Genomic DNA, 12,419 nt, shown 5'->3' with positions numbered 1-12,419 from the left:
GGTTGTGGTGGTGTCTACCTGCTCTGTGGGAGGGGTAGTAATGTTGTAGGGCGGTTGTGTAGAGGTTGTGGTGGTGTCTACCTGCTCTGTGGGAGGGATAGTAGTCCAGGGTAATGTGACTGAAGGAGAGCTGCATGGCCCCACCAGTTATCCGCTTATTGATCACTGGAGAGAGGGTTGGGAAGGAGGGAGAGAGGGTTGGGAGGGAGGGAGGGAGGGAGAGAGGATTGGGAGGGAGGGAGGGAGAGAGGATTGGGAGGGAGGGAGGGAGGGAGAGAGGGTTGGGAGGGAGGGAGAGAGGGTTGGGAGGGAGAGAGAGAGGGTTGGGAGGGAGGGAGGGAGATAGGGTTGGGAGGGAGGGAGGGAGAGAGGGTTGGGAGGGAGGGAGGGAGAGAGGGTTGGGAGGGAGGGAGGGAGAGAGGGTTGGGAGGGAGGGAGGGAGAGAGGGTTGGGAGGGAGGGAGGGAGAGAGGGTTGGGAGGGAGGGAGGGAGAGAGGGTTGGGAGGGAGGGAGGGAGAGAGGGTTGGGAGGGAGGGAGGGAGAGAGGGTTGGGAGGGAGGGAGGGAGAGAGGGTTGGGAGGGAGGGAGAGAGGGTTGGGAGGGAGGGAGAGAGGGTTGGGAGGGAGGGAGAGAGGGTTGGGAGGGAGGGAGGGAGAGAGGGTTGGGAGGGAGGGAGGGAGGGAGGGAGGGAGGAAGGGTTGGGAGGGAGAGAGGGTTGGGAGGGTTGGGAGGGAGGGAGGGAGGGAGAGAGGGTTGGGAGGGAGGGAGGGTTGGGAGGGAGGGAGGGAGAGAGGGTTGGGAGGGAGGGAGAGAGGGTTGGGAGGGAGGGAGAGAGGGTTGGGAGGGAGGGAGAGAGGGTTGGGAGGGAGAGAGGGAGAGAGGGTTGGGAGGGAGAGAGGGAGAGAGGGAGGGAGGGAGAGAGGGTTGGGAGGGAGGGAGGGAGGGAGGGAGGGAGGGAGGGAGGGAGGGAGGGAGGGAAGAAGGGATGCATGGAGGGAGGGAAGAAGGCAGAGGCAGAAGATAAGGTAATGCGTGTCAGAGCCCAACATGATGTCATCAGGTATCAGACAGTCAGTCAAACATCTGTCTGAAGTTTGTGTGAAGCATGTGTGTGTTTTACATTTGTATGTGTGTATGTCTATGTGCTGTGTGTGTGTGTGTACACGTGTCATACGTCAGTGCGTGTGTACCTCTGTCCTTGGCGTGTATGTCGTCACAGATGTGCAGGTCGAGGTGTGTGATCTGCAGGTGGTGGGAGGTCTCACACACGTCGAAGGCAGCGAACAGATTAGCCATGGTGGCGCTCTGGTCAGCCGCTGTGCCTGACGGCACCTGCTGGCTACGCACCTGCTGGGCTGAGGGGGGCGCCGACGATTCCTGGATATAGACCAGAGACCGTAAAAAATACAAACACAGATGCAGACACAGATGCAGACACAGATGCAGACACCGGCACAGAGACATATTGAGATACAGACAGACACAAATAAAATTAAGTAAACATCAATTTTATTGGTGCATCCAACTAGTGTTGCTTGAGATAATGGCGCCGGAGGTGATTTTTACGGGCTCCTAACCAACTGTTCTGTCTTGTGTGGGTTTTTTCACATCGTTTGTAACTTGTTTCGTACATAATGTTGCTGCTACCATCTCTTATGACCAAAAAGAGCTTCTGGATATCAGAACAGGGACTTTTTGAGTCCGACACAAAGGATATACTGCTTCTCTAAGGCCAGGCCCAAATCCCTGTCATTCGCATGAAGAACAGACGGAAATACAGGGGGTAATATTCCTGTAATACCTACATGTTTCAAGCAGACCACCATAGTCCCTGTGCCCAAGAAAGCGAAGGTAACCAGCCCCAAATGACTACCGCCTTGAAGCACTCACGTCAGTAGCCATGAAGTGCTTTGAAAGGCTGGTCATGGCTCACATCAACAGCATCATCTTGGATACCCTAAACCCACTCCAATTCGCATACCGGCCCAACAGATTCACAGATGACGCAATCTCAATCGCACTCCACACTGTCCTTCCCCACCTGGACAAAAGAGACATATGAGAATGATGTTCATTGACTACAGCTCAGCGTTCAACACCATAGTGCCCACGAAGCTCATCACTAAGTTAAGGACCCTGGGAATAAACACCTCTGGAACCTGGACTTTCTGACGGGCCACCCTCAGGTGTTAAGGGTAGGCAACAACACATCTGCCATGCTGATCCTCAACATGGTGGCCCCTCAGGGGTGTGTGCTTAGTCCCCTCCTGTACTCCTTATTCACACACGACTGCGTGGTCAAGCACGACTCCAACACCATCAAGTTAGCTCATGACAAGAGTGGTAGATCTGATCACCGACAACGATGAGAAAACCTATAGGGAGGAGGTCAGAGACCTGGCAGTGTGGTGCCAGGACAACAACCCCTCCCTCAACGTCAGCAAGACAAAGGAGATGATCATGGACTACGGGAAAAGGAGGGCCAAACACGCCCCCCATTCTCATCGATGGGGCTGTTGTGGAGCGGGTCGAGAGAACTTCCTTGGTGTCCACATCACCAACAAACTACCATGGTCCAAACACACCAAGACAGCCGTGAAGAGGGCATTACAACACCTTTCCCCCCTCAGGAGACTGAAAAGATTTGGCATAGGTCCTTAGATCCTCAAAAAGTTCTACAGCTGCACCCTCGAGAGCATCCTGCCTGGTTGCATCACCGCCTGGTATGGCAACTGCTTGGCACCCGACAGTAAGGCACTACAGAGGGTAGTGCGTACGGTCCAATATATCACTGGGGCACAGCTTCCTGCCATCCAAGACCTATATTTATTTATAAAAATATATTTATTTTATCTTTATTTAACCAGATAGGCCAGTTGAGATCAAGTTCTCATTTACAACTGCGACCTGGCCAAGATAAAGCAAAGCAGTGCAACACAAACAACAGAGTTACACATGGAATAAACAAACATACAGTCAATAACACAATTGAAAAGTCTATATACAATGTGTGCAAATGAGGCAAGATAAGTGAGGTAAAGCAATAAATAGGCCATAGTGGCAAAATAATTACAATAAACACTGGAGTGAGATGTGCAGAAGATGAATGTGCAAGTAGAGATACTGGGGTGCAAAGGAGCAACAAAAAAAATAACAGTATGGGGATGAGGTAGTTGGATGGGCTATTTACAGATGGGCTATGTACAGGTGCAGTGATCTGTGAGCTGCTCTGACAACTGGTGCTTAAAGTCAGTGAGGGAGATATGAGTCTCCAGCTTCAGTGATTTTTGCAATTCGTTCCAGTCATTGGCAGCAGAGAACTGGAAGGAAAGGCGGCCAAACGAGGAATTGGCTTTGGGGGTGACCAGTGAAATATACCTGCACGTGGAGCGCGTGATACGAGTGGGTGCTGCTATGGTGACCAGTGAGTTGAGATAAGGTGGGGCTTTACCTAGCAAAGACTTACAGATGACCTGGAGCCAGTGGGTTTGGCGATGAATATGAAGCGAGGGCCAGCCAACGAGAGCATACAGGTTGCAGTGGTGGGTAGCATATGGAGCTTTGGTGACTAAACGGATGGCACTGTGATAGACTGCATCCAATTTGTTGAGTAGACTGTTGGAGGCTATTTTTAAAAGAAGTCAACGGTCGGTAGGATAGTCAGTTTTACGAGGGTGTTTGGCAACATGAGCAAAGGATGCTTTGTTGAGAAATAGGAAGCTGATTCTAGATTTAATTTTGGATTGGAGATGCTTAATGTGAGTCTGGAAGGAGAGTTTACAGTCTAACCAGACACTTAGGTACTTGTAGTTGTCCACATATTCTAACTCAGAACAGTCTAGAGTAGTGATGCTGGACGGGCGGGCAGCGATCGGTTGAAGAGCATGCATTTAGTTTTACGTGCATTTAAGAGCAGTTGGAGGCCACGGAAGGAGAGTTGTATGGCATTGAAGTTTGTCTGGAGGTTAGTTAACACAGTGTCCAAAGAAGAGCCAGAAGTATACAGAATGGTGTCGTCTGCGTAGAGGTGGATCAGAGAATCACCAGCAGCAAGAGCAACATCATTGATGTACACAGAGAAGAGTCGGCCCGAGGATTGAACCCTGTGGCACCCCCATAGACTGCCAGAGGTCCAGACAACAGGCCCTCTGATTTGACACACTGAACTCTGTCTGAGAAGTAGTTGATGAACCAGGCGAGGCAGTCATTTGAGAAGCCAAGGCTGTTGAGTCTGCCGATTAAGAATGTGTTGATCGACAGAGTTGAAAGCCTTGGCCAGGTCGATGAATATGGCTGCACAGTATTTTCTCTTATCGATGGCGGTTATATCATTTAGGACCTTGAGCGTGGCTGAGGTGCACCCATGACCAGCTCGGAAACCAGATTGCATAGCGGAGAAGGTACGGTGGGATTCGAAATGGTTGGTGATCTGTTCGTTAACTTGGCTTTCGAAGACCTTAGAAAGGCAGGGTAGGATAGATATAGGTCTGTAGCAGTTAGGGTCTAGAGTGTCTCCCCCTTTGAAGAGGGGGATGACCGCAGCAGCTTCCCAATCTTTAGGGATCTCAGACGATACGAAAGAGAGGTTTGAACAGGATAGTAATATGGGTTTGCAGTGGATAATTTTAGAAACAGGGTCCAGATTGTCTAGCCCGGCTGATTTGTCGGAGTCCAGATTTTGCAGCTCTTTCAGAACATCAGCTATCTGGATTTGGGTGGAGAAATGGGGGAGGCTTGGGCAAGTTGCTGTGGGGGGGTGCAGGGCTGTTGACCGGGGTAGGGGTAGCCAGGTGGAAAGCATGGGCAGCTGTAGAAAAATGCTTACTGAAATTTTAAATTATCGTGTATTTATCAGTGGTGTCAGTGTTTCCTAACCTCAGTGCAGTGGGCAGCTGAGTAGAGGTGCTCTTATTCTCCATGGACTTTACAGCGTCCCAAAAGTTTGTGCTACAGGATGCAAATATCTGTTTGAAAAAGCTAGCCTTTGCTTTCCTAACTGCCTGTGTATATTGGTTCCTAACGTCCCTGAAAAGTTGCATATCGCGGGGGCTATTCGATGCTAATGAAGTACGCCACTCGATGGTGTCAGAGGAAGGTCCAAAACAATGGTCAAAGACTTCAGTCACCCAAGTCATGGACTGTTCTCTGCTACACGCACAGCATGCGGTACAGGAATGCCAAGTCTATGTCCAAGAGGCTCTTTAACATCTTCTAGATGTAAGACTGCTAAACAATTCATCAAATGGCCACCTTAGTGTAAAAACAAACTCGACTAGCCTGTACCCCCGCACCGGTACCCCCTCGGTATTGTTATTTTATTGTGTTACTAAATAAACAAAAGTAAAAAATAAAGTAAATATTTTCTTAACTATTTCGTGAACAGCATTGTTGGTTAAGGGCTTGTAAGTAAGCATTTCACAATAACCTGTTGTATTTGGCACAAACACAAATTGATAAGATTTTTAGGAGAGATGGGGTGCAGTGCTCATTCTCACCAGCAGATGGCATAGTCTGCCACATTTAGGTCAGAATGCTAAAAGCCCAGTTTGAGTCAGTACATGAATAATGGAGCGTGAGTGCAGCGCAGCAGAGAGAGCAGCGCAGGGAAAGAGAGGCCATATGGCAGAGGGACCGCGCAGAGAGAACCAAACATCCTTTCCTGGAGCACAAGGACTAATTACCAGACCATAACAGAGAGAGCGAGAGAGATGGGGGGGAAGAAAGAGGGAGGGAGAGAAGTTTGGACAGAAGGGTACATGACTGGGGCGAATCATTTCTCCACTGTAGGTCTGTCTGACAGAGGAGTGACTGAGCACATAGCTAGCTGCTTCAGTTGTTAAGTGACCTGTACGCTCTCGTTGGTTGGCCCTCGCTTCATACTCGTCGCCAAACCCACTGGCTACAGGTTATCGACAAGTCTCTGCTAGGTAAAGCCCCGCCTTATCTCAGCTCACTGGTCACCATAGCAGCACCCACTCGTAGCAAGCGATCCAGCAGGTATATCTCACTGGTCACCCCCGAAGCCAATTCCTCCTTTGGTCGTATTTCCTTCCAGTTCTCTGCTGCCCATGACTGCAACGAATTGCAAAAATCTCTGAAGCTGGAGACTCATATCTCCCTCACTAGCTTTAAGCACCAGCTGTCAGAGCAGTTTACAGATCACTGCACCTGTACTTAGCCGATCTGTAAACAGCCCATCTACCTACCTCATCCCTATACTGGTATTTATTTATCTTGCTCCTTTGCACCCCAGTATCTCTACCTGCACATTCATCTTCTGCCGATCTACCATTCCAGTGTTTAATTGCTATATTGTAATTACTTCACCACCAAGGCCTATTTATTTCCTTAACTCATTTACACTCACTGTATATAGACTTTTTGTTTTCTTTTGTTCTACTGTATTATTGACTGTATGCTTGTTTACTCCATGTGTAACTCTGTGTTGTTGTATGTGTCAAATTGCTATGCTTTATCTTGGCCAGGTCACAGTTGTAAATGAGAACTTGTTCTCAACTAGCCTACCTGGTTAAATAAAGGTGAAAGAAATAAAATTATTTAAAAAAGTAAGTGTCTGCCTATCTGTGTGTGTTTCCTAGCCTGTGTGCGCACACGTGTCTACCTGCCTACATGAGTGAGTGTGTGTATGTGTGTCCCTGCCTACGTGTGTACCTGGTCCTCGGTGGCCATGCTCTTCCTCTGCTGAGCAGACTTGTCCATGGCCTCGCTGAGTGACTTGGCGTACTGGACCATGGCTTTGAGCTGGGAGTCAGTCAGCACCCACAGCAGGTCATCTAGGATCAGGATCAGCTTAGAGGCCACCACGTTACAGTCCTTGGACTGGAGATAAACACATTCTACATAGATTATTACATACAAAATACACACATTAATACTCATTATATATAGACCACACACACACACACACAAATACATGCTTTATACATACAAGATACAGACACACACCACGTTTCAGTCTTTCATCTCAAGACACACACATTACCTCCCGTGTTGAACCAAGACAGTGTTATTCAAAAGGTGCAATCATCAATGGGAGATGTAATAAAAGTCATCAGACTGGAGAAAACACACTCCATATCCATGACTGACTGACTGAAAACACACACTCCATATCCATGACTGACTGACAACACACACACTCCATATCCATGACTGACTGACTGACAACACACACACTCCATATCCATGACTGACTGACTGAAAACACACACTCCATATCCATGACTGACTGACTGAAAACACACACTCCATATCCATGACTGACTGAAAACACACACACTCCATATCCATGACTGACTGACTGACAACACACACTCCATATCCATGACTGACTGACTGACAACACACACACTCCATATCCATGACTGACTGACTGACTGAAAAAACACACACTCCATATCCATGACTGACTGACTGAAAAAACACACACTCCATATCCATGACTGACTGACTGAAAACACACACTCCATATCCATGACTGACTGACTGACAACACACACTCCATATCCATGACTGACTGACTGACAACACACACACTCCATATCCATGACTGACTGACTGACTGACTGGAGAAAACACACTCCATATCCATGACTGACTGACTGACAACACACACACTCCATATCCATGACTGACTGACTGACTGACAACACACACACTCCATATCCATGACTGACTGACTGAAAACACACACTCCATATCCATGACTGACTGACAACACACACACTCCATATCCATGACTGACTGACTGACAACACACACACTCCATATCCATGACTGACTGACTGAAAACACACACTCCATATCCATGACTGACTGACTGACAACACACACACTCCATATCCATGACTGACTGACTGACTGACTGGAGAAAACACACTCCATATCCATGACTGACTGACTGAAAACACACACTCCATATCCATGACTGACTGACTGACAACACACACACTCCATATCCATGACTGACTGACTGAAAACACACACTCCATATCCATGACTGACTGACTGACAACACACACACACTCCATATCCATGACTGACTGACTGACAACACACACACACTCCATATCCATGACTGACTGACTGACAACACACACACACTCCATATCCATGACTGACTGACTGACAACACACACACACTCCATATCCATGACCGACTGACTGACTGAAAACACACACTCCATATCCATGACTGACTGACTGACTGAAAACACACACACACTCCATATCCATGACTGACTGACTGACTGAAAACACACACTCCATATCCATGACTGACTGACTGACTGACTGAAAACACACACTCCATATCCATGACTGACTGACTGAAAAAACACACACTCCATATCCATGACCGACTGACTGAAAAAACACACTCCATATCCATGACTGACTGACTGAAAACACACACTCCATATCCATGACTGACTGACTGACTGACTGGAGAAAACACACCCCATATCCATGACTGACTGACTGAAAACACACACTCCATATCCATGACTGACTGACTGACTGACTGGAGAAAACACACTCCATATCCATGACTGACTGACTGAAAACACACACTCCATATCCATGACTGACTGACTGACAACACACACACTCCATATCCATGACTGACTGACTGAAAACACACACTCCATATCCATGACTGACTGACTGACTGACTGGAGAAAACACACTCCATATCCATGACTGACTGACTGAAAACACACACTCCATATCCATGACTGACTGACTGACAACACACACACTCCATATCCATGACTGACTGACTGAAAACACACACTCTCCATATCCATGACTGACTGACTGAAAACACACACTCCATATCCATGACTGACTGACTGACAACACACACACACTCCATATCCATGACTGACTGACTGACAACACACACACACTCCATATCCATGACTGACTGACTGACAACACACACACACTCCATATCCATGACTGACTGACTGACAACACACACACACTCCATATCCATGACCGACTGACTGACTGAAAACACACACTCCATATCCATGACTGACTGACTGACTGAAAACACACACTCCATATCCATGACTGACTGACTGACTGAAAACACACACTCCATATCCATGACTAACTGACTGACAACACACACTCCATATCCATGACTGACTGACTGACAACACACACACACTCCATATCCATGACCGACTGACTGACTGAAAACACACACTCCATATCCATGACTGACTGACTGACTGAAAACACACACACACTCCATATCCATGACTGACTGACTGACTGAAAACACACACTCCATATCCATGACTGACTGACTGAAAACACACACTCCATATCCATGACTGACTGACTGAAAACACACACTCCATATCCATGACTGACTGACTGACAACACACACACACTCCATATCCATGACTGACTGACTGAAAACACACACTCCATATCCATGACTGACTGACTGAAAACACACACTCCATATCCATGACTGACTGACTGAAAACACACTCCATATCCATGACTGACTGACTGACTGAAAACACACACTCCATATCCATGACTGACTGACTGGTTGAAAACACACACTCCATATCCATGACTGACTGACTGGTTGAAAACACACACACTTCATATCCATGACTGACTGACTGGTTGAAAACACACACACTCCATATCCATGACTGACTGACTGGTTGAAAACACACACTTCATATCCATGACTGACTGGTTGAAAACACACACACTTCATATCCATGACTGACTGGTTGAAAACACACACACTTCATATCCATGACTGACTGACTGGTTGAAAACACACACACTCCATATCCATGACTGACTGACTGGTTGAAAACACACACTTCATATCCATGACTGACTGGTTGAAAACACACACACACTTCATATCCATGACTGACTGGTTGAAAACACACACACACTTCATATCCATGACTGACTGGTTGAAAACACACACACTTCATATCCATGACTGACTGGTTGAAAACACACACACTTCATATCCATGACTGACTGACTGGTTGAAAACACACACTCCATATCCATGACTGACTGACTGGTTGAAAACACACACTTCATATCCATGACTGACTGACTGGTTGAAAACACACACTTCATATCCATGACTGACTGGTTGAAAACACACACTTCATATCCATGACTGACTGTCTGACTGGATAAAGTACATACTCAGCACACAGTAATCTGTGGTCGTTCAAAATCATATCTTTGTTTGTTTTCACACACACAGACGAAGGAGTGTGTATACAACCCACACACTTTCATCTGTTCAAACACAGTGGCTGCAGGGCTTGCTGGTGTGTGAGATAAAGATCTTTGTTTACTGAAGCTGATTCTGCAGGCTGTTGGCCCACATAGTGTTATCTATTCTATTAGACCAAGGACTGTTGAGTGCGTGTGTGACTGCGCCGTGTGTGTGTGTCGTACCCGTCTCTTGAGGGCAACTGATCTTGGACTGGTTGGTGATGAGGTGTGTGTGTGTTTGCACCTAAGTGTGTGTTTGTGTTTCCTTGCCCACATGTATGCATGTGTGTGGCGTATTGTACCCGTCTCTTCAGGGTGACTCTGATCTTGGACTGGTTGGTGATGAGGCGGATGGGGGCACTCAGCATCTCGTTCTGGGCACTCTGGATGGCGTCCGCCTCAATGCGGATCATCTGCCAGCTGATCTCCTTAAACGTCAGGATCTGAGGGGCGCACAGGTAGCCATGGTTACACACACACACAGGGTTACGGCGGTTACATACACTTCCATGCGTGTATGCAGTGCACCCACCTCTCCTCTGTGTGGGTCCTGTATGCGTGTGAAGCGGAGGTCCGACAGGCTCCAGCTGGTGTTGACAGAGTAGACCTGCAGCTGGCTCAACTCAAAGGAGGCGTTGAACGCCTTGGCACTGATCTTCACCACGATGGAGTTGATGGACAGAGAGATGCCCTCCACCACCTTCTCAGCAAAGCCATACTCACTGGGGGAGTGGGGGAAGAGGGGGAGGTAGGCAATTGAAGGCTGGATTTGGATGAACTGAATGCAAGTATTTTTTTAATAAAGAATTTCAGCCCCATTGCACAAGGACAGGCAGACAGACACCATACACACAACTACCCTCTGAAAGTGGGGGGAGAAAGAGAGAAAGAGCGCCAACTCCCACCTTTGCCCCGAGGCTGTTGCTATGGGAGACGGGCCGTTGGGAGGGCGGGGCTCATCACAGGTGCTCATCTCCATTACCACCTTGTCCAGGGTCTGGGAGACAGAGAGATGCAGACGATTACCACACACACACACACACCCCAGGGCAAGACATTAACGGTTGTCTGCTTGTCTGTGCAAGTAAAAAAATAGTCTGACATGATCATGGATTAAGTTGGAATGGACAAGAAAATAAAAAGGTTTGTTTGATTTTTGCACAATGAGGCCTCTCCCATCAGAAGTGGATGAGTGGCATCCAGATTAGTGTGTAGCACACTGGCCTCAATCTCTGCAGAGCACTTCATAGGATAATTACTGTAGGCCTTTATTGACAGGCCATTTTTTTCCAGCTCATGAAACATGGGATCAACACTTTACATGTTGTGTTTATATTTTTGTTAAGTGTAGATGGCCAATTCAAAACATATTGTAGTTTGTCTGGTTATCTCGCTAGTTAGCATGTACTAATGTCATTGTCATGTTCGATGTCCTAAAATAACTATCCACCGGCACTTGTGTAACCGCAAATGGCCGACACACAGTTGATACAGGTGCATAGTTGATGAAGCCAATGCTGCATACTCCAGGTGTAAAACAGTCAAACACACACAATTGGCTTGGATTCTCCTCTATTCAATACTGGCCATGTAATTCTGACAATTTTAAATATATATTCTTAGAATAGCCTAATTGACAAGTAACTACTATGTCAAGATCTCCCCTCAATACGGAGTATTTTTGCCTGACAAATAGGTAAACATCTTAGTTAACTACCTTGCCCACCTCAGAGAGTTGATCCCTGGTTCATTGAATGAGGAAATTATTTTATAAAGACATAAAAAGTATTTGGTTATAATTGTAATGTTGCAGGGTGGCCAACCATCCTCCATGAGATTCCAAGAGAGCTACTGGGTGTGCAGGCTTTTGGTCCAGCCCTACTCGAACACACCACAGTGTAAAAAAATCTGCTGCTCAATGGGACCTTGATAAGCTGACTGGTGTGTTTGCGCAGGGTTGGATCAAAAGCCTGCACACCGGCCTCCCGAGTGGCGCAGCGGTCTAAGGCACTGCAACGCAGTGCGTCACTAGAGACCCCGGTTTAATCCCGGGCTGTATTACAACCCGGCCGTGATCGAGAGTCCCATAGGGCGGGGCACAATTGGCCCAGCG

At 47.5% G+C, this 12,419-nt stretch overlaps 1 protein-coding gene across 4 annotated transcripts in view; it reads right to left on the bottom strand.

The window, feature by feature from the left end:
* LOC110490566 (bridge-like lipid transfer protein family member 3B) overlaps positions 1–12,419 on the bottom strand; it is a 54,770-nt gene that overhangs the window by 27,441 nt on the left and 14,910 nt on the right. For all 4 annotated transcript variants that reach the window (XM_090200853.1, XM_090200854.1, XM_090200855.1 and 1 more), the window contains exons 4-9: positions 11,212–11,303; positions 10,839–11,028; positions 10,609–10,749; positions 6,673–6,840; positions 1,191–1,377; positions 82–165 (exon numbers count right to left, since the gene is read on the bottom strand). In XM_090200853.1, the coding sequence (XP_090056979.1) occupies positions 82–165; positions 1,191–1,377; positions 6,673–6,840; positions 10,609–10,749; positions 10,839–11,028; positions 11,212–11,303 (862 nt within the window). The remainder of the gene's footprint in view (positions 1–81; positions 166–1,190; positions 1,378–6,672; positions 6,841–10,608; positions 10,750–10,838; positions 11,029–11,211; positions 11,304–12,419) is intronic.

Source organism: Oncorhynchus mykiss, chromosome 15 (genome assembly GCF_057628025.1).
Source record: "Oncorhynchus mykiss isolate SJ-2025 chromosome 15, ASM5762802v1, whole genome shotgun sequence".
Lineage (NCBI taxonomy): Eukaryota > Metazoa > Chordata > Actinopteri > Salmoniformes > Salmonidae > Oncorhynchus > Oncorhynchus mykiss.
This window is presented reverse-complemented; position numbering and strand designations above follow the sequence as displayed.